The sequence below is a fragment of the Gopherus flavomarginatus genome, chromosome 5, assembly GCF_025201925.1.
Source record: "Gopherus flavomarginatus isolate rGopFla2 chromosome 5, rGopFla2.mat.asm, whole genome shotgun sequence".
NCBI classification, from domain to species: Eukaryota; Metazoa; Chordata; order Testudines; family Testudinidae; genus Gopherus; species Gopherus flavomarginatus.
Window position 1 is genome coordinate 122,020,074 of NC_066621.1, and position 27,197 is coordinate 122,047,270.

General features: G+C 41.7%; 1 protein-coding gene across 2 annotated transcripts in view; it reads left to right on the top strand.

Annotated features, from left to right (window-relative positions):
- The first annotated feature begins 934 nt into the window (after nt 1–934).
- TSHR (thyroid stimulating hormone receptor) overlaps nt 935–27,197 on the top strand; it is a 232,336-nt gene continuing 206,073 nt past the window's right edge. For both annotated transcript variants that reach the window (XM_050953256.1, XM_050953257.1), the window contains exons 1-2: nt 935–1,053; nt 1,518–1,859. In XM_050953256.1, the coding sequence (XP_050809213.1) occupies nt 1,684–1,859 (176 nt within the window). In that variant the 5' untranslated portion in view covers nt 935–1,053; nt 1,518–1,683. The remainder of the gene's footprint in view (nt 1,054–1,517; nt 1,860–27,197) is intronic.

The window sequence follows — 27,197 nt, forward strand, 5'->3', positions numbered from 1 at the left end:
GCAACCTACCCTGTACAGGAAGGACATGATGGGTGAGCTCTGTCTCCTTTTCCCTGGTGCTAGATCCTGTTTCTTCTCCTTACTTATCTTTATTGTGTGGCCTCATGTTTTGATCATTAGATTGAAATCGGGACCCTTCCTGCGCTCTCTATCACATTGGTTTAATAGGTGTGCTAGTCTGAGTTTTGACTGTCCTGTGTGTCCCTTAGTTTCTGTACTTGGCAAAATTCTGCCTTAGCTTTGCACATTTTACATTAGGTAAGTCAGCATAATAAACGACCATAAAGGCACATCCCCAGCTCTTGCTGCTTGGGCAGTCCCACCTGCTGTCTCTACCCTGGAGAAACATATTCTGTTACAAATTGTTTTAACTAACAAAAATATTATTAGGGGGCAGTGTCATGTTTATATTTAAACATGGGTTAGCTGGTGATGGGAGTATCTGGTAAATAATTCCACACCCATTTTACATGGACATGTAAATTTAAGGTGCCCCTATCATTGGGTTTAACACTGTTTCTGTTAACGCCTTTTCTAGCACAAAGCCTCTTCTGAGCGCTGGACCTGGCTACAGGAACACGGTCTCCTTTCTCACAGCATGATCGCTAATACGCTCACAATCCATATCTGAAACAAACCACGCCACGCACCCTCTCACGCGCCCCCTCACACCCTCGAACAAGCCCTTACACGCTCGCTCTCTCTGGCGCGCGCACACACTCGCCTCTTGCCCCCAGGCCCGTCCCCTCCCTGCCGCTCTCGACAAGTGGCCCTGTCGCTCCGCGGCTGGGCCGGCTCAGCTCGCGGCGCTGCCTGCGGTTGCCGCTAGGCGGCCGATGCGGACAGCCGTTGGAAGCGGTAACGCGGCGGGTAGCGGTTCTGCTCCGCGTCCCAGCAGAGACTCGGTGTTGAGAAGCAGCTGCCGCCGCCGGAGTTCGCACTGAAGTGATGCGACCGGCTGACGGAACGGCCTCAGGAGCCGCCTTGCCGGCTCTAAACGCAGCGTGAGGGGGAGCTCCGTGCCCAGCAGCACGGCCCGCAAAGTTTGCCCTGGTGAGGGGAGCTCGGGGTGGAGCAGGGCTGGGAGCAGAGCGGGGTGCGGGGAGGGCTGAGGAGAAGGGGTTTGACTGGGTGAAGGGGCTGTGGCGGGGGAGTGCCTGGCAAAGCTTGTCTGGGGGTGTGGATGGTACATAGGCTGGGAGAGTCTGGAAGAATGTCTGTTGGAGGGGATAGTGTATCTGCGGAGAGTTGTGGGGCTGGGAGGGAGCCGAGTCCCGGGGGACGGGGACATGGCGGGGGTGGAGTGGGGTGCCCGGGGAAAGTTTGGCGGGAGGGGGTGTACCTGGGGGAATGAGTGACTGGAGAAGAGTGGGGTGCCTGGAGAGAGTGGGGGCAGTGGGGTGGGATATCTGGGGAGGGGTGCTGGGCCTGGGGAGAGGGAGCAGGTTACCATGAGGAGGCAGGGTACTCAGGATTTCCGTTTTCTGTGTAATGATATCACTTCTGCTTCCCTTTAGGGAGGAGGAGGTGGCTTTTTGGCAACGTGCAGTTTCCTACTGCCCCACTCTTTGAATGACAGAAGAGTCCTGTGCCATCTGTATCCTTGGCCGCCTTGTTCCCCTTCCACTGGAGAAGAGTGAGGCAGGGGACTGATGAAGTAGCACCAGCAGCAGGTTGTGGAAGATGCTGTGGCTGCTGGTAGCTTTCCAGGTCCTGCTGTTGCTGGAGACAGTGCTATGGAGCACAGGCACAAAGATGTGCCCTTCATCAGAGTGTGAGTGCTCAGAGTGGGACCACTACAAAATCACCTGCAGGGAGACACATCTCATTCCCAGCTTTCCACAGGACACCAGAACCCTGTGAGTAGTGGAGTGGAGTCATACAACAGCTTTGTGTAAGAACTTGAAGGGATACCCTCAGAGCTGGTACCCTGTGACAAATGGGGAGGGAGAAGGCAGTGAGATGTGGTGAATGCTGGCACTCAGGCCTGTGAGTACCTAGGGATGGAAACAATGATATTCAGACGCTATAGGTAACTGTGGGTGAGGAGAGCAGTGACTTTCAGACCCTGCAATAATGTGTGGGGTATAGAATCATAGAACTGCGAGGGACCTCGAGAGGTCATCTAGTTCAGGCCCCTGCACTCATAACAGGACTAAGTATTATCTAGACCAGTGTTTCCCAAACTTGGGATGCCACTTATGTAGGGAAAGCTTGTTTACCTGCCCCGTCAGCAGGTCTGGCCGATCGCGGCTCCCATTGACTGTGGTTCGCTGCTCCAGGCTAATGAGAGCTGCTGGAAGCAGCACGGGCTGAGGGACGTACTGGCCACTACCAGCAGCAGCACAGAAGTAAGGATAACATGGTATGGTATTGCCACCCTTACTTCTGCACTGCCGCTGGCAGTGCACTACCTTCAGAGCTGGGTGCCTGACGAACAGGCACCATTCTCTGGCTGCCCAGCTCTAAAGGCAGCGCAGAAATAAAGGTGGCAATATTGTGACCCCCCTAAAATAACCTTGTGATCCCCCTGCAACTCTCTTTTCTGTCAGGACCCCCAATTTAAGAATTGATCTTTGATTATCAGCAGATAAGAGTGCCCAGTGTTCTGTGATGGGATGTTGGATGGGATGGGATCTGAGTTACTGCAGAGAATTCTTTCCTGAGCACTGGCTGGTGAGTCTTGCCCACATGCTCAGGGTTTAGCTGATCGCCATATTTGGGGTGGGGAAGGAATTTTCCTCTGGGGCAGATTGGCAGAGGCCCTGGAGGTTTTTCGCCTTCCTCTGCAGCATGGGGCATGGGTCACTTGCTGGTGGATTCTCTGCGGCTTGAGGTCTTCAAACTTCAAGACTTCAATAACTCGGACATAGGTTAGGGGGTTGTTATAGAAGTGTAGGGTCCTGTGGCCTGCTTTATGCAGGAGGTCAGACTAGATGATCATATTGGTCCTTTCTGACCCTAAAGTCTATGAGTCTATAAATGCTGGTCTCCCCTGTGAAACCTGTATAATATAGGGTAAAAGCACACAAAAGACCAGATTTCATGGGAGAGACCAGATTTCACAGTCTGTGACATATTTTTCATGACCATGAATTTGGTAGGGCCCTATTCATAGTAATAAAAGAGTACATTATCTGAGACAGTAGTAAATTGGAGGCATGTGAGAGTGATAGATACCTCTCCTTTTACAGTCTTTTTTTGCAAGATACAAAATGTTTCTAACTCCAAAAGAGAGACCTTGGTTTGTTTGTAACATTCCAGTCAAAAAACAAACAAACAACAACTCCTAATTTATTAAACTGGGAGTTAAAATCATTTCAGGTTATTTGAGAACCCTAATTAAAATTATAGATTTTAACTGGATGTTAAAATAATCAAGTTGTTTTAGTAATGAGCTTCTCAAGAATATTTAAACCCTAAATAAATAGGATCTCACAGAACCAACTTCTTACCTGCAAGTACAGCTAAATAAATGTTTACATGCTTTCCATTGTTTATCTATGTGTGCCTTGTAATTTTTGTACTATTGGACTCAGTTATTGAAGTATTCCAATTGTTTGTGGATATTTTTGAATTTCAGATTAGACTCATTTGTTCTTGCAGATGCAGACTTGAGGCTTTATGTGGTTTAGTTTATAAATGTGATAATATTGTACAGAGACAATGCTTACTGTATGTCTTGGGAATCTGTGCCGCTAAACTGTAAAAACAGATAGCTCTCAACTCGTGAGACAAGAGTTTAAATCAATTCACAGAAATGTCTGAAATCCCCAACTAAAATTGGAGGCACTCTTTTTGGAAAACGGGTGCATAAGAACGGCCATACTGTGTGCATGTCATTCAGTATTCTGTCTTCCACACATGGCCAGTGCCACATGCTTCAAAGGGAAAGAACTGAACAGGGCAGTAATCAAGTGATCCTTTCCGTGTTGTGTAGTCACAGCTTCTGGCAGTCAGGTATTTAGGGACACCTAGAGCAAGTGTTTGCTTCCCTGACCATCTTGGCTAATAGCCATTGATGTAGATATCCTCTGTGACCTTATCTAATTCTTTTTTTTGAAGCCATTTATACTTTTGACCTTCACAGTATCCCCTGGCAATGAGTTCTACAGGTTGTGCATTGTGTGAAGAAGTACCTCCTTATGTCTGTTTTAAACCTGCTGCCTATTAAGTTAATTTGGAACCGCTGGTTTTAGTGTTGTGTAATTTACCCTTTACACTTCCTTATTCGCTTTCTCCACACTTTTCCTGACTTTATAGACATCTTTCATATCCCCCCATTAGTCATCTCTTTTCTAGCTGAAGAGTTCCAGTCTCTTTAAGTTCTCCTCATATAGAGGCTATTCCATTCCCCTGACAATTTTGTTGTCCTTATTTGTACCTTTTCCAGTTCTAATATATCTTGGTAGAGATGGGACCACCAAAACTGCACATAGTATTTGAGATGTGGCAAACCATAGATTTATATAGTGACATTGTGATGTTTTCTGTCTTATCTATCCCTTTCCTGATGGTTCCTAACATTTTGTTAGCTTTTTTTGACTGCCACTGCACATTGTTTTCAGAGTTTTTGAAGATAGTTACATGATGAATGAGAGGCACATAAAAATCCAACCTCCTAAAGGAAGCACTAGGTGTTGTATGGAAATCTAATATTTTCAAATATCAATTTCTAATGAGGGGCTGTAGGAAAATGAGAGTGATCACCTAAAAATAAAAAAAGCATACAGAAACTTTAATTCCACCAAAACCATAGAGAACAGCTACATATTGTTTTCAGAATGTTTAGGTGCAGTCTAATAATCTGTATCAATAGAGAATGCACTTGTTAACCTCTCATAAAACAAGTTCTTAGTTTAATCTACTCTTCAGATAACAAGAAAAGATTTAGGCAAGTGAAAAATGTGATTTTTACACTGTGCAAAGTGGAAAGGGTAAAGTGTTCAGTGTTTATCTTCATCAGTTTATATCTGACGTTGCATTTATTTTAAAACAGATCAGGGCTAAAGAAATAGCGAAAGCACTGTTTCGTCTCTTAAGAATTTGCCTGGTGGTTTACTTTTATTCACAATTTCCCCTAATGGGTAAGGCACATAAATGTTTACCTTTACAACTGAGTTGTCACATGTTTAACCCAGTGATTCTCAACTTTTTTGGGCTCAGGGCCCATTTGTAAATGTTTATGGCCTGTCACAACCCAGTAAATAGTCTGGGGGTGGAGGCCTTGGGTGGTTTTGGTCAGATCCTGTCCTGCCTGGCACTCACCCTACAATGGCAGCTCCTGCAGTTCCTGTGCTGTGGTGCTGGCTTGGCTTGGCTCTCCGCTCCAGGCATTGCAACCTCTGGGGTTGTAGCACTGCTCAGGTTTGGCCCCGCCCCCACAACTGGACCAAATTTGTGTGAGTGGAGTTCTGACTTGGCTCACTCCAATTTGGCCTACCCAGACTCCCCTCATCATGACGGCTGGGATAAAACCTGAGTGGTTCTGGGACCCCAGAGGTTGTAGTTCCTGGAGCAGGGAGGCGAGCCCAGCCAACCCGGTAGGAGAGCTGTTGTCTCACAACCCTTTGAAACATTCTGGTGACCCAGTTTTCGGTCTAGCTGAAGTCTAGTGAGCTGAGTTATAGGATTGTGAGTTAAAATATTTGGGTTCTGATTTTGTTACTGACTTGCTCTGTGACTTTGGAAAAGTCACTTAATCTCTTTTGTTTTCCCCATCTATAAAATGTGAATGATAATACATATATACCTTTCTGTTTTCCATGCACACAACATCCATAACACTTCATTATTACTGTTTATTTTATATTAAGGAAAAAATAACAAAAATAGTCTCCATGAGAGAGCACAGAGTGTCAGACTCAGGGTGACCAGACAGCAAATGTGAAAAATCGGGACAGGGAGTAGAGGGTAATAGAAACCTATATAAGAAAAAGCCCTCAAAATTGGGACTGTCCCTATAAAATTGGAACATCTGGTCACCCTGGTCAGACTCCTCTTTAATGTACTGAATCTCTCTGCTTCACAAAATGGCAACAGTCTCTGCAGACTGCAGATTTCTAGAAGTTTAGTTTCAGTTGTTAATTGAGAATAAAGCAAGATACTTTTCTTTTTGAAATAAAGTACATAAATGTCAAAAACCTGAAAAAATTGTACAACTCTAGCAAAGTCATAAAACTTTTTAATCATTCTTACGTGACTAACCAGTTTTGTAGAACTTGTAAACCTAAATGATTGATTGTGATAAATATGAGAGTAGACTGGATAGCTTTTGGGGACAGTGAGCCCTTTTCAGTAGGCAGAATCTTGAAACTTTAGTTGCAGTTTCACCCAGCTTTTTCAATCTGAACTGTTCACTTTTTGTTTGTCCTACTTAGAAGAGCAGCATACAGTCTTTTTTTTGTTTGCATTTTAAGCGAGGCGTATGCTTATAAGAAATTATAGAAAATGTTTATTTCAAAGCTCAGCTGGTGGAACAGTCTCGTGAAATCCAGCCAGCAAAGCTTGCTTGTTTTAGACTGTTCTTACTGTACTTATCCAAAAATGACTAATGCAGGTGCTTATCCAGAATGGACCACTGCACAACAGTTATTCATGAAGCAGTTTATTTTTCAGAGTTATAATTTTGTTTTTGCTGTGGAGTAAACCAGATAAATAGAAATTGGCATATATGTTATAGGCATAGCTGGTAGTGCTGCCTGTTATTGTCACCCGACAATTTCAAGACCATGTTTTCAGTGGCTTATAACTTTACCAGACTTTAACTCGGGGTGGCCAACCTGAGCTTAAGAAGGAGCCAGAATTTACCAATGTACATTGCCAAAGAGCCACATTAATATGTCAACAGCCCTGCATCAGCTCCACCCCCTGCTTCCGGCGCCTCCCGCCGACTGGCTGCCCCTCCAATCAGCACCTTCTGCTCCCTCCCCATACCTCCTGATCAGCTGTTTTGTGGTGTGCAGGAGGCTCTAAGGGGATGGGGGAGGAGCGAGGGCAAGGCAGGCTCATGGGAGGGGGCAGGAAGGGGTGGAGTGGGGGCAGGGCCTGTGGCAGAGCCAGTGGTTGAACAGTGAGCACGCCCCGGCACATTGGTAAGTTGGTGCCTATAGCTCCAGCTCTTGAGTCGGTGCCTATAAAAGGACCCGCCTATTAACTTCTGAAGAGCTGCATGTGGCTCTGGAGCCACAGGTTCGCCACCCCTGCTTTAACTGTTCATGCTGAAATTTTCCATTCTGGGTGTCTGCCTTGGGCTGATTATTTTATGTTAACTTTTTGGGAAACTGTCAGCAAAAATGGTTCAGCAGTTTCTGAGAACATAGTAATTGAAATACATTATTTTGCCCATCTTAAAATAAATTTTTATAACCATTTCACTGAGAACCCTTTTGTTCAGGAACTTGAAATTTGGCAGTGGGTGGTATTTGTGTCTGGGAAATGCTTTTTGCCCAAATTATAAGCTATTGTAAAAGGTCTCAACTGGCAGATGGTCAGTAGAGACTTGTTAGAGTTTAGGAGCTAAATTCTCTAAGAGTCCATCTCTTCTGAGCATGCTCCATCCCAGGGCTGAAGGATCTGAGAATGATTTTCCTACAACTGTTGTTCTAGACCACCAGAACTGAGAACAGGGAGACTATGACCAGGTCTACGCTGCAAACTTACATTGGTATAACTGCGTCGCTCAGCGGTGTGAAAAATCCACAGACCTGAGTGACACGGTTATGCTGATCTAACCCCCAGTGTAGACAGCACTGTGTTAATGGGAATGCTTCTCCCACTGATTTAGCTACTGCCTCTTGTGGAGGTGGGTTAACTATGCTAACAGAAGAAGCTCTCCAGTTGTCATAGTAACATCTTCACTAAAGCACTACAGTAGTGTAGTTGCACCACTGCAGTTTTTTAAGCATAGACCTGCCTGATATCTCCAGTGTCCTCTGTTCCTCAATGCTGACTTCCCAGGCAGTGTGGAGGAAGATTGCAGGCTGACTTAAATGTAGAGGGAACAAGAGTTGCGTCTGGTGGGAGTAGGGAGAGGGAGTAGATTGGGATAAAGAGCTGGGGGGGCAGGAAACTGTAGGAACTGGCAGGGAAGGGAGGGAGAAAAGGCTGAGGGCATGTCTACAGTTAGGCCATGCTACACTACAAAGTTATGTCAACCTAATCTATGTCGGCATGCAGCCATCACAGTTATTAAATTGCTTGTGTGTGCACATACTTGGCTTCTAGTGTCAACAGTGCGCAACCTCACCAGGAGCACTTGTATTGATTGTATTGTCAGTGTGGGGCATTGTGGGATGGTTCCTGAAAACCAGTAATAGTTGACATAAGCAACACAGTGTCTGCACTGACTCTGCGTTGACCTAATTATATCGCCGATTTAGTGACACTACCTCCCTGAGCAGCATAGAGGGACACTTCAATGGGAGCCAAATTTAAGTAAAGACACTTCCACAGTTAGGTTGAAGCCAGACAGTTTATGTCGACCTACCCTGTAGCATAGGCCTTATAGTGCTGCAGTGGCACAGCTGCAGCATTTAGTGAAGATACTAGTATCAAGAATGAGGAAATTGGTGTAGTGGCCATTACTTTGTGGCCTGAGTTGCTATTCAGAACTTACATTATTGAAAAGTAAAACAGTATTGTAATCTGGTTTATGAGTGTAGTGTGCATTAGTTTAGATTTATAAAAAGGCACTCCTTCAAAGGCTCTGGGAAACCAGACATCAGTTCGAATTGCAAAGATATATAAAAAGCATGCTGTTAGCTTTTCTATTTTACGGAAGCCAACAGGCTTCGATAAACACACCAATACCCTGCAATACTTCAGATATTATCCATCCATTTATACTCTAACTCTCTCCAAAATCCTGGAGAAACTGTCAGCAGAACCATGCACAAGTCCCACCTATCTCCTGTGATGATCACATGGACTCCTCTGCTGTACTCTGCAGTGAAGCCACAGCAGCATATACATGCCTGTTTGGGATGTTGGCTACCTGCTCAAATGGCTAGCCTGTGCTGCCACCACTTCACTGCTGCTGTTATTTGCATTAGTCAGCTCCGCATTTCTCAGACTGGGAGTCCCTATCTAAAAGATCATAAGGCTATTGGGGGGGTGGAGTTTCAGCAACTGTCAGATCCTTTGCATTTCATTACAGTGCTTAAATAGTTAACTAATATTACCATACATCCAGGTTTTCCCAGACATGACCTCTTTTTTGATTCTCTGATCTCCATCCACGTGGATTTTTGAAATATGAATGAACGTCCATAATTATGAGCTGAGTGGCCAGAGAGCAGTGGCTGCTGGCCAGGCATCAAGCTCTGAAGGCAGCGCTGCTGCCAGCAGCAGCGCAGAAGTAAGGGTGGCCTGGTATGGTATTTTGGGGGGGAGGGTCGTCACAGCCTGAAATATTTTCAATGGAGAGCCTAGCAAAAAAAAGTTTGGGGAATTCCTGAACTAAATCAAAACTAGCTTGGGTATGTCAACAAATGCGGCAGTTACACCTCTGATAGCAGTGTAGACTACCCTAAGTTTAGCAGTGTGTAAGTTCAGCATTGACTTGGAACATTCACTAGCCGAAGTAGCTCCATATCTGGCTTAAGTGGCATCCATCTCCCTGCTTTTATCTCTGAGAACCTGTTGCCAAGGTCCTCAGATTCCCCCAAGTTGAGCTGTTTCAGTGCTGATATTCTGGCACTGTTGACAAAGTGATGAGGTCTCTGAGTCACACTGGTATGACTGAATTTGACCCTGGCATCTTGGCACCTTTGACAATGTATTGACCAAGATTGCTTAGGATCCAGCACCATAGATCCTGGTGAACCACTTGATTAGGTGGTCCGGTGTCCATTATAGATAGCATTAATGTTACCACAAATTCCAGGTCATCTAAATCTGGTGCTATGTTTTCAGTACCACTTATCTAGACTGGTCCAGCACCGGTATAAGTAGTGTTAAACCAGGAAAAATCTGAGGGACGAAAACCATGCTTACTGGGTCTAGTGCCAAGAATCCAGCATAATTTGAAGTGACTCAGTGCTACAGTAAAAGTGGCACTAAGGTTGATCTTAGTTGAAGTGGCTATGGACCCAAATCAAGTGGCAATAGGAACCTCAGATCTATCTGAGTCAAAATGTAATTCAGTGACAAGAACTAGATAAAGTGGTTTGGTGCCCAGTGTCAGGAACACTCAAATCCCTAGGTTTGCACAGGAGAACTGGGTCCCAGGCTGGCATAATTCACTGTCTCTGAGTATTATACCCTACATAAGTGTCACCAAGATTCCCTGATTTGTCACAGGTTCAGGAGAATTACATATTGTGATGCTTTAGGTCAAATATAAGTGGCACATAGGTTCCTAGACCTATTTACATCAACTGAGTCTGGTTCAGAGAACCTGGCATCATAGATCTCTGATCCTTTGGGGTCTGGTAGGTTGGCACCTCTAAAATCTGGTATACTATCCTGGTCTCACTTATATACTACTGAGAGATGATTTCTACCAATGATTTATTCCCAGAGTCTGTAGGGATAGTTAACTGAAGCGCTAGGCATTCCTTTTATTGGAGTCTTTCCAGATGAAATTGGTAGAACAGTTCAATGTTTCCACGTCCAGGTTCTGATGAGGGCCTTGGAGCAGCGTTAGTTGGCACTGAAACCCTTCAGAATTGTGTTACAGGTTTTCCCCAGATGGTATGAATAGTGATTTCAGCTTCCACCTGTGCCTGCTTTGGTCAACCGTTCTCACTCACCTTGCAATACTCTAGCCTTTGACAGGATTGCTCGGTGTACTACTAGGATTATTTAAGATGACTGCTTTGCCATCAGGGTTGTGCCGAAGGAAACTGGAATTCTTTAGATTAGTATACTTGGTTGTGCTGTGAGCGCCACAGGATGGATGTATTAATTTAGTTGCCCAAATGATATTTCTTCTAATGCATGTATCTCTCTTGGTATGGAATTGGAATCTTGTTTCTCAGAATTTGTTGGACCTCTGGTCTCCTACTTGATAGAATATCACCTGTACTATAAACCTGAGAAGAGGACATTACTCCTAACCATAGCTACTGCTTGGACTTATTGAGATACAGACAACGTGGGCTGTTTTCTATAAACTGTAATCTATATGGAAAATGTGATTTGATCAATCAGTGCCCTCATCCCCATTTCCAGTCTCAAATCACCTGTTTCTATCTCAAACTGGTTGCTAGCATGACAATATTTCCCCAAGTCTCTCTTACATTCTTGTTAATCCAGGTCTTCATTCACCTGCATTTATCAGAAGGTATTCAGCTAAGCTGATGGCAGCCTCAATTTCTTGGCTTCTCTCTCTTTTGTAGAATTTGCAAAGCTGTTGCTTGAAGCTCTGTATATTTTTTTTAATTGCCCTTCACTGAGGTCTGATGTTAGAGAGTGAAATTTTGGTCACTTCAATACACACTTGACCTGTCACCTACAGCTCATGCTTGCTTTGGCAGTGTTGTCGTTCTTGTTCACTTAGAGTGCCTGCACCCACCTTCCTAGGGGTTTATAGTGCTTGCTGATCTCCCATAAGTGGGAATATGTAGAGGCAACTCAAAGGAAGGAGAGGTTACTTACCAGTAACTGTTGTTCTTTGAATGTATTGTCTCTGTTTATTTATATTTCCCATCCACCTTCCTCACTTTGGAATGTCAGGTAAAGAATTCCAAAATTAGGGAAGAAACTAGAGGGCAGTTGGTGTCACTCCTCCTTTACACTCTCAGAATCTTTTGCAAGGTAAAGGGGTACGTGGCACTAATTGACACTGCTCGCTAGAAGAATTCTGCAACTTGATGCCAGTAGCAAAATATCCCTCAAATGTAAATATGCAGAAGCAACACTGTCAAGTAAAAGTAGCTACTGGTAAGCGTCCTCTTGTTCTTCATGGTGAGTTTACATGTACTGTTGGGAGAAAAGCTGAAAGAACATTGTTGGCCTTCATCAGAGGTCTGCCACCAGGTGCTTTTGGGAAGTGGGGATGAGGCTAAAGTTATGGAGGGATGGTGTTGTGCTCTCTACTAATTTAATTTCCTTTACTGTATGTGGGAATTACACAAATGCACTGTAGGAAGAAGACTTATAATTTGCTGCATTAGCATAACAAGGGTCAATAAAGCATTTTTTTAGGCTGACATCCTTTAGAAACTGGCCTTATCACATACTATTAAGATGTTTTATGTTAATCCAGTGTCCTCTTGCACCGCTTGAAAAAATGGTACATGATTCATTGATGTTTCCTCTACTAATGTCATTTAGTAGTAACAAAAAGAGGACTGGTTAGCTTTCCAGCACCTATTTTTAAAAAAGCCATCAATATACTTTTTAGTTTGGAATAGTGGGGATTGTTTTTCTTTTTATATGTCTTTGATAATTCATATGCTTTTTGACTGATTGTGTCCTTTATTTGATTTCTCTTTTGCAGTAATTCATAGATTAAGGCCAGAAGGGGTATTGTGATTGTCTAATTGGACATCCTACATAACACAGACCATAGAACTTCTTTTAATTTAATTCTTGCTTCATGCCTAATAACTGTGGTTGAACTAGAGCAAATTGTTTAGAAAATTTATTCAATCTTGATTTTAACATTTCCAGTAATGGAGAATCCACCACAACAGTTGGTAGGTTGTTCCAGTGATAAATTACCCTCATTATTAAAAAATTGTGCCTTATTTTTAGTTTCAATTAGTCTAGCTTCAGCTTTTGACCTTTGTCTGCTCAATTAAAGAGTCCTCTATTATCAAATTTATTTTCCGCATCTAGGTACTTAGACTGTGATTAATTCACTCCTTATCCTTCTCTTTGATGATCTAGATAGAATTGAGCTCCTTGAATCTCTCACTGTAAGGCATGTTTTCCAATCCTTTATTCATTCTCATGGCTTTTATGAACTCTGTTGAATTTATCAACATACTGCTTGAACTGTGGATACCAGAACTGGACACAATATTCCAGTAACAGTTGCACCAGTACCAAATGCAAAGGTAATACAACCTCCTTACTCCAACTTGATATTCCCCTGTGTATACATCTAGAAATAACATTAGTCCTTTAGCCATAGCATCTGCAGGCGCATGTTCAGCTGATTATCCACCATGACCTCCAAGTCTTTTTTTTTTTTTGGAGACATGGCTTCCTAGGATAGAGTTTCCCATCCTGTAAGTATGGCTTTCATTCTTTGTTCATAGATGCATAACTTTACATTTGGCTATGTTGAAATGCATTTTGTTGTCTTGCACCCAGATTACCAAGTGATCTAGATCACTCTCATAATGATTGTTCTCTTCATTATTTACCACTTCCCAAATCTTTGTTGTGCAGTACCAAGTTAAGTGCCTTACAGACATCTATTACATCAACATTATTACCTTTATCAACTGGCCTTGTAATCGAATGAAAAAATATCACATTAGTTTGATATCTAGTTTTCCATAATTTCATTTAGATTGACATGAATTATGTTACAAGGACTTCATTAATAAAGAATTAAAAGAAAGTATCAGCGCCATTATTTTACCTGGGATCAAAGTCTGGCTGTATGACAAAGTGGGATATGTCTGTGTCAAATTATAACTTGACTTGTTGAACATGTCTAAACTTCCTTGAGGGCAGCCTATGGTAAAGCAGCTATCTAGAATGGATTACCCAGGAAAAGTACTTGATACTTCATTGAAGGACTACCTCAGGGAAGCCATTGAGATGATTATCAGTCACTCCCAATAGTCCTAGATTGCCAACTACTGGCCACCTTTTGAGATCCATGGATCCTTCACAAGCATATGGTATACCTCATCCAGTGCACTAAATGCCCTAATAACAAGTATGTGGGTGAAACCAGACAATCACAATGCTCTCGAATGAACTCTCACAGGAAAATAAGAGACAACAACACTCTATCAGTAGTGAGTGAATGCTTTTCACAAAGCGATCACTATATCTGACCTATCAGTCCTCATCCTCAAAGGAAACCTGCAGAATACTTTCAAAAGACGAGCCTAGGAGCTTAAATTCATTACTCTGGTAGACGTTAAAAATCATGAACTGAACAAACACTCTAGATTTATGGTTTATTACAATAATCCGTAACCCACTATGCTCAGCTATGTGTAGCTCAGAATTTTATCCCAAACTGTCATGTGTGACTAGGCCTTGACATACCGGTTTGTTCTCCTTTGTTTTTGTTGTTGTTAATCAAAATGCCCTGCATACTGATCAATTTTCCATGCCAGCATTTGTTACTTTAGATTATCACATCTTCATACACTCATAAATCAACTCTTCCTGGCTCTATGCAATATTCAGATCTGATACCATCACCCCCTTTGGAAAGTACAAATAAATTCCGGGCTGTTCGTCTCACTCACATCTGTCCTTATAAATCTTGGTTTCGTTCACTCTCTTCCCCCACATTAATGAATTCTAGTTTGTTTTTCTATGTATTTTATGTATTCTACTGCTTAGTTTACAAATGAAACGAGAATTTTTCTGAATACCAGGACTTCAAGATCCGAAAACTGGTATTATCTATATAATCATTATCTATATAATCACAACATAGCTGACAATTTAATTGACATATGAAAAGCTCCAGTACAGATTGCTGGAATATATTTTACATTTTAACATGTCCATTATATATCACAAAGATATATATATATATATATATATATATATGTATTTATTTTAGGTTGCAGTGGCAGAATTTTTGTGTGTATAGTGTAATATATACTATTTTTTCTAAACATAATATGAATAGAAATATTTTTCACAAAGCTGAAAAAGAATCATTTAAAATATAGATACATCCAATTACTTTTGTTACTCCAAACAGTAGCATTTTTCAGAATGACCACTAGAAAATAGAAGCAAACTATTTAAAGAAACTAAGAACTTGTCTATATGCAGAAGTTAGTATGGAGTAAGATAGAGTGTGAAATTAAAGCACACTAGCTACTCTGTATTAATACATAGTGCACACTTGCTACTCTGGCCTTTTTTCTCGAAGCAGAAAAGCCCTTAATAGTTAATGTTTGATGTCCATGCTGAATGAAATGTTAAAAATAAGCAAAGTACAGGAAAATTAGATTTTTAATTATTAGTAACAATTTAAATGTTATTTGTAAAAACCCTCCTGTGCTGGACCTCAGTGTTTTATTATAATAAGTGGTGGTGAGTTAGTTTTTTTTGTTTTTTGTTAATTTCCTCATGTTCTTTTGCTTTTTGTCATATCTCCAAAAAAGTAAGTTTCAGGAGATTTGCTTGAATTTTAATGTATTTTTTTCTGGTTTTAAAAGCCCCGGTAGTTTTCACAGTCTGTTTCCTTTCCCCCATCCATGATCTCAGCCCAAAAGTTCCCTTCTTGTCTCTCAAAACTAGAAGTTGCTACTTTTTAGTTATTATGCAATTGCAGAAATTTTTTAAAGTTTTTACATTAGAAAGTAAAAAACCTATTAGCTAAAGCATGTTGCTCCCTAATACATGCTTCCCAAGTCAAATTCCAACTGAATACCCTTCCTGTTCTCAAATAAACTTCCTTATATTGTTTTTCCTTTTGTAAGTATTTCTTTAAAGGGACACTATTCAAATAGTCTGTGCATCAAATTTGACCTACGGTAACATTTTCATAATCTGGGGCAATGGCCTGTGGATTATAAATATTGTTGTTGTTTTAAATCCACCAATCTTGTTCAGAAAAATTAAACAACAACAAAGTAAAAAGGGCTGTGGGGGAAGGTAATTGTGTTGGCACTGGGAATGAAATCTCTGGGTTCTTCCCTCTAGGAGGTGCTCTATAGCACAAAATTTTACCATTTCTGAACGCAGTTGTGAAAATTTTGATAATTGACAAAAGACAGACTGTGACGTGTTAGTCAGTGTGTACCAGGACAAATCATTCTAGTGATTTGTGTGGTCAATGTTAAATTCAAAATTGTAGCTAGTATTGTATCAGCAAACTTGATTCTGCACAACTAGGGTTGGACATGGTAAAATTTTGCAGTAAAGACAACCTATGAGAGATTCTTCTGAATTCTTTCATGATGGAAAGAGGTTTGTCCCTTTCACCTTCACCCTCCCACTCTCAAACCACCCCCAAATCCTCTGGAGGTACAGTATGAAGATTTTGTGGATGTTGTGGGATTCACTGGTGGTCCTTTGCCTCTCATCTGTCCTCACAGATATCTGTTCCTCATCCCAGTCTGTAGCTGACCCAACAATTTTCCTGGAAAGTGAGAGGAGGATTTCCATAATGTGAAGAGGCTCTGCAAGAAAATTATACTTCATATAGCCTATATTATCTTTTATGCTGATCCCCTAGTTTGTTGGGCAGGGGTAACAATGTGAATCCTCTAACCTACCCCATCCTTAAACTGACAGAACTCCCAGTAGGGATTGTAGCAGGCAGGAGTGATATGTGGAGGTCACTGGGCCCTCTTCCTCTGTGGCCTGTAATGGTACTTTATGACCATAGTTTTGTTCTTCTCCTATAGAAAAGTGGCTTGCAGAGGAAGCACAAGTTAATGAATAAACCCCATTGCCAGAATTTTCAGTATCATCAACAATGGTAATAACAATAAAGAAGTAAACCAAAATAAATCATATTGATTTTTAAACATAAGTTTGAGGGTGAGGATCAGACTTGGTGGTTGTACCAGATAAATCTAGGAATTAATGCAACATGCAAATGAACGACTCTTTCAGTTACAGAGGTGATTCCTCCATAACAGGGTTGAGATTCATTTGCAGGGCAGTATCGGGAAGGGAAACCTGCACTGTTGCTAGAAATGCTGTAACAGTTCTATGGCTAAATAGAGGACTTAAATCTTCAATGATGTAAATCTAGTAATTTTCACCTGTACTGAAAAGAAAATTAATTAAAAAAATGCAGGATATAAGTATCTTAAGAAAAATTAAAAGGAGTAGAAGTAAAACTGATATAAAAAGTTCAGTAATGGACATTGATCTTTGGAGTTGTATGAAATTATGAAGTCACTTTATTAATAAATAGGGTGCAACCAGATCATCCCCTCTCTGTCAAGAGATGATTCATCTATGGGACTGTGCAGACATCACCAGATCAGTCTCATTCCTCTGTACTTACCAGGTGTTCAGAACAAACAGCAGACCAACTTGGCAGTGTCAGGGACTCTAACCCCTATGGCAAAGCTCGTTGTCTGACCGCGAGAGAGACAGGCAACACCAGCAAGGTCCGATCAAAAGCTCTTTATTGACAAGTGCACGCATCAATAGAGAGCAGCTCGTCTCCAGAGAGAACCAGCCTGCTCTTTACATTTTAGTATAAGCCTATATAGACAGTTCTGTCGCGCCATAAATTATTCACTGGAGCAACCCACCCCCTTCTTTTAACAACTAGAAACTAGACACCTTTAGTATACATGCATGCCTAAAGTTAGAAATGTAGGGGAGTTAAAAACAAACAAAGACAAAACCAGGGAGTGAAAACAAGGAGGCTGGGAAACTAGGGCTCTTATCAGTTCTTCGAAGGAGCTACCCTAACACAGCACATCTGGTACTATGCCAGGAATGCAGCTTCTTTCTTAACTCACTTTTTCCCAGCGCTTGTGAGACATGCTGCTGCTTCTCAGTGTTTTCCACTCAGGAATTACCCACAAACCTCTGTTAGCCTGACTTTGGTCAGGTTGGCATACCTGGTTGTGTCTGCAATATCTTTATTCAGGCCTAACAGGAAGTGCTTTTTCAGTTACAAATGGACTTTCAAAGATTCAGTCCTCTATCAAGTCATCCTCAAATGGAGTCTTCCTTCCACAGGCCTGTTTGCCACCAGTTTGAACAAGAAGTGTCAGGCATTTTGCTCCGGAAGAGACATAAACTCATACTCTCTTTCAGATGCATTCCTGATCCCGTGAAACAGAGGGCTGATGGATGCTTTTCTGCCATTAATTCTCAGAACAGTAAGGCAGGACAAAGTGTTGCTTCGTGCATGGGTGCATCAGTTCTGTGGTATTCACAACTGATGCAACTATTAACATATCTGTCGATCACTCTTCCAGATCTCCTGGACATTGTTTCACAACCCTGGTCCTACACCCAGACCTCTCTTCTCTACATCTGACAGCCTGAAGCTGCTCTGCAAAATACAAAATATTCTGATTCAAACAGGAATGTTTCTGCAAAACTACTGAGACTCTCCAATTGGGAATCAGATTTGTACTGAGATCTCCTATGAACTAAATAAATTAGCTCCGTCCTTTCATATTAGAGTACATTCCATTAGGGCCCAAGTGACCTCTTTGGCATGTTTGTGGAACATCCTTATATCAGAAATACGCAGTGCAGGCACTTGGAGCTCAGTGTGTACTTTTATTCAGCACTACCCATTGTTTGCAGCTGCTGGGTCTGGTGCCCTGTTTAATAGGACACTCTTTATTTAACCAGAATTCCTGGCACCTACCATCTTAGGGAGATAACTGATAGCCAGATGCCTGGAGTGGATCTATGTCATCAAATACTTGAACAAGAGAGATGGTTACTGACCATACAGTGACTGTGGCTCTGAGATGTTTTGTCCACATAAATTCCATAACCTGCCATCCTTTCTGGTGCTGCAGAGTCCTTTTGCTTTGGGATACTATATTGGCAAAGGAACTGAGAGGCTTTTGGCTCCACTCCACCTTTTAGGTCCCCTGGTGGCCACGAGGACATACAGGGTGCAAGCAGGGCACATGCACACCTAGAGTGGGACCTATGTGGATGAAATATCATGAAGAACCATAGATACTGTAAGGTAAGTAACCATTCTTTCTCAGTGTGGAAAAGTTAACATGGAGGGACTTAATGACTAGGAGCTCAATCCTGCAAGTCCTCCATGCACTGAACTAGTATTGATTTCTATGTGGAACTCGCATCAAAGATTTATATGATCAGGCTCTTAGTTTAATTTTATAAAATCAGAGAAATGTAGGGCTTGAAGGACCTCGAGTGGTCATCTAGTTCAGCTCTCTGAGCTAAGGCAGATCCAAAACACCAGTCAGGGGTCATCTCAGTATACTTAGACCCACCTACTCTGTCTAACCTGTTCTTAAAAACCCCAATGGCGGGAATTCTAAAAACTCTCTTGGAAGCCTATACCTATGCTTAAGTACCCTTATCGTTAGAAGGTTTTTCTTAACATCTAACCTATATCTCCCTTACTGAAGATTAAGCCCAGTGTTTTTTGTCTTAACTCCAGTGAGAATAATTGATCACGGTCCTCTTTATGACCGAACTTAACATATTTGAATACTGCTACAGGTCCCCCCACTTGGTCTTCTTTTCTTAAGATTAAACATGCCCTGTTTTTTATAACCTTTCCTAATCAGTCCAGTTTTCTAAACCTTCTATCATTTTTTACTCTCCTCCGAACTCTCTCCAATTTGTCCACATCTTTCTTAAAGTGTGGAGTCCAGAACTGGACACAGTTCCAAGTGAGGCCTCACCACTGTTGATTAGAGCAGGACAGTTATCTCCCATGTCTTCCATACAACACTCCTGTTAATCCATCCTAGAATGATATTAGCCTTTATTATAACTGTATCACATTGTAAGTTCATAGTCAGTACATAAGAACTCCAGATTCTTTTCAGCAGTATTACCACCTAGCCAGTTATTCCCCATTTTATAGCTGTGCATTTGATTTTCTCCTTCCTAAATGTAGTACTTTGTACTTGTCTTCATTGAATTTAATATTGTTGGTTTTTTTTCAGATCAATTCAACAGTTTGTCAAGGTTGTTTTGAATTCTAATCCTGTCCTTCGAATTGCTTGCCACCCCTCAGAACTTCGTGCAATCTGCACATTTCATTAGCGTATGCTCCAGTTCATTATTCAAGTCATTAATGAAAATATTGAATCATGCCAAACCCATGTCAGAGCCCTGCAGTATCCTCTTTGAGTACAGTCTTTCAACCTATATTTTCATCTAGGCTACATTTCACTAGCTTGTTTATGAGAATGTCACATGGAGCTGTGTTGAAAGCCTTACTAAAATCAAGATATGTCATGTCTGCAGCTTTCCCCCATCCAATAGGCCAGGAACCCTTTAAAAGAAAGAAATTGGGTTGGTTTGGCATGATTTATTCTTTACAAATCTATATTGGACACTACTTATAACTTTATTATCCTCTATTTCAGGGGTAGGCAACCTATGGCACATGTGCCGAAGGCGGTACGTGAGCTGACTTTCAGTGGCACTCACACTGCCCGGGTCCTGGCCACCAGTCTGGGGGATCTGCATTTTAATTGAATTTTAAATTAAACTTCTTAAGCATTTTAAAAACCTTATTTACTTTACATACAACAATAGTTTAGTTACATATTATAGACTTATAGAAAGAGACCTTCTAAAAACATTACAATGTATTACTGGCACACAGAACCTTAAATTAGAGTGAATAAATGAAGATTCGGCACACTACTTCTGAAAGGTTGCCGACTCCTGCTCTAGTTGCTTAAAAATTGATAATTTAATAATCTGTTTGAATATCTTTCCAGGTATTGAAATTAGGCTGAATGGTCTATAGTTCCCTGATTCCTCTTTATTTCCCTTTTAAAAGATAAATACTCTGTTTGCCGTTCTCCAGTCAGCTGGGATCTTACATGTCCTCCACAAGTTCTCAGAGGTAATTGCTAACTGCTTCAGAATTGCTTCAGCCAGTTTCTAAATACCTTAGGATGAATTTAATCAGGTCCTGCCAGTTTAAATATGTCTTACTTATTTAAATATTCTTTAATCTGTTCTGTCTTGTGTTCCTTCTCCATTGTTGTTAATATTAATTTTGTTAAGTATCTGATCACAATTTACATCTTAGTGATGACAGAAGGATAATAAGCATTAAACCTCAGACTTCTTGATGTGATCTGTTATTAGCTCTTCTTCCCCGCTAAGTAGTGCACCTACACATTCCTTTATCTTTCTCTTGCTCCTAATATATTTATAGAACCTCTTTTTATGTCCCTTGGTAGATGTAACTCATTTCGTGCCTTAGGCTTTCTTATTTTGTCCCTACATCAGTAGTGGGCAACCTGTGGCCCATCAGGGCAATCTGATTGTGGGCCGTGAGGTGTTACGCTGACGACCGTTTGTAGGCATGCCCCCCCCGCCCCCCTGCTGCTCTCAGTGACTGCGGTTTGCCGTTCCCAGCCAGTGGGAGCTGCTGGAAGTGGTGGGCCACAGGGACGTGCTGGCCACCACTTCCCGCAGCTCCCATTGGCCAGGAACAGAGTACCGTGGCCATTGGGAGCTGTGGGGGGCCGTGCCTGCAGATGGTCAACATCAGCAGAACATCTCATAGCCCACAATCACATTACCCTGATGGGCCCCCTCAGGCCGCAAGTTGCCCACCACTGCCCTACATGCTTGTGCTTTTCTTTTGTACTCATCCTTAACAATTTATCCGTGTTTCCCCTGTTTGTGGATTCCTTTTTGATTTTCAGAGCATTAGACTCATAGACTTTAAGGTCAGAAGGGATCATTATGATCATCTAGTCTGATCTCCTGCACAACGCAGGCCACAGAATCTCACCCACCCACTCCTGTAACAAACCCCTAACATATGTCCTATGTCTGAGTTACTGAAGTCCTCAAATTGTGGTTTAAAGACTTCAAGGTGCAGAGAATTCTCCAGCAAGTGACCCGTGCCCCACGCTGCAGAGGAAGGCGAAAGACCTCCAGGGCCTCTGCCAATCTGCCCTGGAGGAAAATTCCTTCCCAACCCCAAATATGGCAATCTGTTAAATCCTGAGCATGTGGGCAATACTCACCAGCCAGCACACAGGAAAGAATTCTCTGTAGTAACTCAGATCCCATCCCATCTAACATCTCGTCACAGACCATTGGGCATATTTATCTGCTAATAATCAAAGATCAATTAATTGCCAAAATTAAGCTATCCCATCATACCATCCCCTCCATAAATTTATCGAGCTTAGTCTTGAAGTCAGATATGTCTTTTGCCCCCACTACTCCCATTGGAAGGTTGTTCCAGAACTTCACTCCTCTAAAGGTTAGAAACCTTCATCTAATTTCAAGTCTAAACTTCCTAGTGTCCAGTTTATATCCATTTGTTCTTGTGTCCACATTGGTACTAAGCTTAAATAATTCCTCTCCTTCCCCTGATATTTATCCCTCTGATATATTTATAAAGAGCAATCATATCTCCCCTCAGCCTTCTTTTGGTTAGGCTAAACAAGCCAAGCTCTTTGAGTCTCCTTTCTTAAGACAAGTTTTCCATTCCTCAGATCATCCTAGTAGCCGTTCTCTGTACCTGTTCCAGTTTGAATTCATCCTTCTTAAACATGGGATACCAGAACTGCACACAATATTCCAGATGAGGTCTCACCAGTGCCTTGTATAACGGTACTAACACCTCTTATCTTTACTGGAAATACTTTGCCTGATGCATCCCAAGACCTCATTAGCTTTTTTAATGGCCATGTCACGTTGGCAGCTCATAGTCATCCTGTGATCAACCAATACTCCGAGGTCTTTCTCCTCCTCTGTTACTTCCAACTGATGTGTCCCCAATTTATAACCAGAATTCTTGTTATTAATCCCTAAATGCATGACCTTGCACTTTTCACTGTTAAATTTCATCCTATTACTATTACTCCAGTTTACAAGGTAATTCAGATCTTCCTGATTGATATCCCTGTCCTTCTCTGTATTAGCAATACCTCTCAGCTTTGTGTCATCCACAAACTTTATTAGCACATTCTCACTTTTTGTGCCAAGGTCAGTAATAAAAAGATTAAATAAGATTGGTCCCAAAACTGATCCTTGAGGAACTCTGTTAGTAACCTCCTTCCAGCCTGACAGTTCACGTTTCAGTATGAAACGTTGAAGTCTCCTCTTTAACCAGCTCCTTATCCACCTTTCAATTTTCATATTGATCCCGATCTTTTCCAATTTAACTAATAATTCCTCATGTGGAACTGTATCAAATACCTTACTGAAATCAAGGTAAATTAGATCCACTGCATTTCCTTTGTCTAAAAAATCTGTCACTTTCTCAAAGAAGAAGATCAGGTTGGTTTGGCATGATCTAGCTTTTGTAAAACCATATTGTATTTTGTCCCAATTACCATTGACCTCAATGTCCTTAACTACTTTTTCCTTCAATTTTTTCCCCCAAGACCTTGCATACTACAGATGTCAAACTAGCAGTACCTATAGTTATTCGGATCACTTTTTTTCCCCTTTCTTAAAAACAGGAACTGTGTTAGCAATTCTCCAGTCGTACGGTACAGCCCCTGAGTTTACTGATTCAATAAAAATTCTTGCTAATGGCCTTGCAATTTCGTATGCCAGTTCCTTTAATATTCTTTAATGAAGATTATCTGGGCCCCGCAGTTTAGTCCCATTAAACTGTTCGAGTTTGGCTTCTACCTTGGATGTGGTAATATCTACCTCCATATCCTCATTCCCATTTGTCATCCTACCATTATCCCTAAACTCCTCATTAAAGACTGAGGCAAAGTATTTGTTTAGATATTGGGCCATGCCTAGATTATCCTTAACCTCCACTCCACCCTCAGTGTTTAGCGATCTCTCTTCTTTTTTCTTTGTCTTCTTCTTATTTATATGGCTATAGAACCTTTTCTGTTGGTTTTAATTCGCTTTGCAAGGTCCAACTCTACATGGCTTTTGGCCTTTCTCACTTTATCTCCACATGTTCTGACCTCAATAAGGTAGCTTTCCTTGCTCATCCCTCCCATCTTCCACTCCTTCGAGGCTTTCTGATTTTTCTTAATCACCTCTCTGAGATGCTTGCTTATCCAGCTCCTGTCTATGAATTTTTTCCCTTTTTTGGGATGCAGGCTTCTGATAGTTTCTCCTCTGCCTTTAGATCCATAAGTTCTTCAGTCCACTCCACTTCCCTAACTAATTTCCTAATTAAAGAGCTCCTGATGAAACAATATTGGTCTCTTGCTATTCTTTCTGTCTTTTTGTCTCATCGGGATAGTTTGACAATTGTGCCTTTAATATTCTCTGTATGAGAAATTCCTGGCTCTCATGAATGCCTTTTTCTCTTAGATTTTCTTGACATAGGAGCTGGAGATGTAAATAGGGGGTAAAAAGAGTAACAATTTAACCCACTGAAATTAAATGGGTTAAACGTTTAATGGGGAATTAGGGGTGCACAGGTGCTGCAGCCCCCCATGTTTTATGCAGGGCTCTGCTCCCCCTGCGTGCTGGGAATCCCTGTTGCCCCAACCCTCATGTGCCCGGGGTCCTGGCATGTCCCCCTCCCGTACCTGGGGTCCTGGCTACACCCTGTCCCGGCTACACCTCCCCCCACCACGCCTGGGGTCCTAGCATCTGGCCCTGCGCCTGGGGCTGTGCTTGCTCATGTCGATTCCACGTGCACAGTTGCTGGAGATTTTTCCCTTAGTGGTATCCATATGGCAGGCCCTAGCACACCCGGGAGCTCCGCGGTCATGTGTCAGTATAAGGTGTGTTGCCAGTTCCGCACCCTCTCAGTTCCTTCTTACCACCCATGACAGTTGCTGGAATGGTCTCTGTCTCTTGCAAGACTTTCTTTTTACATAACTGCACTCAAAACCAAAACAATGTAAAACTTCCGAGGCTACAAGTCCACTCAGTCCTACTTCTTGTTCAGCCAACTGCTAAGTCAAACAAGTTTGTTTACATTTACAGGAGATAATGCTGCCCTCTTCTTATTTACAGTGTCACCAGAAAGTGAGAACAGATATAGGTCAGTGCTTTGAGCATTGGCCTGCTAAACTCAGGGTTGTGAGTTCAATCCTTGAGGAGGCCATTTAGGGAACTGGTATAAAAATCTGTCTGGGGATTGGGCCTGCTTTGAGCAGGGGTTTGGACTAAATGACCTCTTGAGGTCCCTGCCAACCCTGATATTCTATGATTTGTATGGCACTTTTGTAGCTGGCATTTCCTGATATGCTAAACATGCCCCTTCATACTTCAGCCACCATTCAAGAGGACATGCTTCCATACTAATGATGCTTGTTAAAAAAAAACAACAAAAAATGTTAATTAAATTTGTGATTGAATTGCTTGGGGTAGAAATGTATGTCCCCTGCACTGTTTTACCCACATTCTGCCATATATTTCATGTCATAGCAGTCTTCAATGATGACCCAGCATGTTGTTCACATTAAGAACACTTTCATTGAAGATTTGAAAAAACCCAAAGAAGGGACCAATGTGAGATTTCTAAAGATAGCTATAGCACTTGGTGCAAGGTTTAAGAATCTGACGTGCTTTCCACAATCTGAGAGGGACGAGGTGTGGAGCATGCTTTCAGAAGTTAAGAACAACATTCCAGTGCAGAAACTACAGAACCCGAACCACCAAAAAAGAAAATCAACCTTCTGCTGGTGGCATCTGACTCGGATAATGAAAATGAACATGTGTCAGGACACACTGCTTTGTATTGTTATCGAGCAGAACTCGTTATCAACGTGGACGCATGTCCCCTGGAATGATTGTTCAAGCATGAAGGGACATATGACTCTTTAGCACATGTGGCATGTAAATATCTTGTAACGCTGGCTACAAGAGTGCCATGAGAATGCCTGTTCTCGCTTTCTGGTGACACTGTAAACAAGAAGCGGGCAGCATTTTCTCCTGCAAATGTAAACAAACTTGTTTGAGTGATTGGCTGAACAAGAAGTAGGACTGAGTGGACTTGCAAGCTCTAAAATTTTACATTGTTTTATTTTTGAATGCAGGTTTTTTTGTACATAATTCTACATTTGTAAATTCAACTTTCATGATTCAGAGATTGCAATACAGTGCTTATATTAGGTGAATTGAAAAATACTATTTTTTTTTACAGTGCAAATACTTGTAATCAAAAATAAATATAATGTGAGCACTGTACACCTAGTCTTCTGTGTTGTAATTGAAATCAATATATTTGAAAATGTAGAAAACATCCAAAATATTTTAAATAAATGTTATTCTATTATTGTTTAACAGTGCAATTAATCGTGATACTGGTCTACAATTTCTGAGAAGTCGTCTGCTTCAGAGATAAAGTGTGATATTTATTATGTATTTTGATGTGCTGAATTCAAATATGACAATTAAAACAACTGATTGGCTACTGTTTCTAAAATATTTAATTTTTTACATTTTATGTCTATGTATATTGTGTAGATAGTAGAGTTTTAATCATAAATTGTAAACCTAGGTCTTTTCACGTGTTTATGGTTGCTTTACATGATAATATTTCACCTGTCCTGTTTATGTAACACTTTAAAAATCAGCAAAAGGGTTATATAAATAAAATTTATTATGAAACAAAAGGCAAAAAACTATTATGTACATAGTTTAGTCCTATTCAGTATCTACTCGGCGCTTCTTAGCTTGTCTCTTGTATTCATTAAATGGAGCATCTCTTGTCACTGTCCAGCAATAGTCTGCAAGCATTGATGGGCTCCATTTGCCCCGATAGCCTGCCAGGAGATTCCACTGCTGTAGCCTGCAGCCCAACAGCTCTGCCTTACTCTTGGGTAGTTCCAAATCCCTGACAAGGTCATTCAGTTCACCTTGTGTTATGAGGTGTGGTTCAGAGGAGGAGGATGGGAGAAAATGGGGGTCCTGTGACATTGATGGTTCAGGACCAGAAGTTTCATCCTCATCCTCTTCCTCGTCTGACTCAAGTGAGAATGATTCTGGTGCATCAGGAACCGGCAGTCCTTCTCTGTGGGGTACTGGGCGTATAGCTGATGGAATGTTTGGATAATGCACAGTTCACTTTTTCTTCCTTGACACACCTTTCCCAACTGGAGGCACCATGCAGAAGTAACAATTGCTGGTATGATCAGTTGGCTCTCTCTAAATCACTGGCACTGCAAAAGGCATAGATCTCCTTTTCCTGTTCAACCACTGGCCAAGATTTGTTGCACAAGTGTTGCAGCATATGTGTGGGGCCCACCTCTTGTCCTGATCTCCAATTTTGCAGCCAAAATAAAGATGATAGGCTTTCTTAACCATAGTGGTTATACTGCGCTTTTGTGATGCAAAAGTCACTTCACCACAAACATAGCAGAAGTTATCTGCACTGTTCACACAAGTACAAGGCATCTCTGCTCACTATGGCTAAACAAAAATGTGTCCCTTTGCAAAATCAAACACTGACAAATAAGAGAGCACGACACTGTATGATTTCT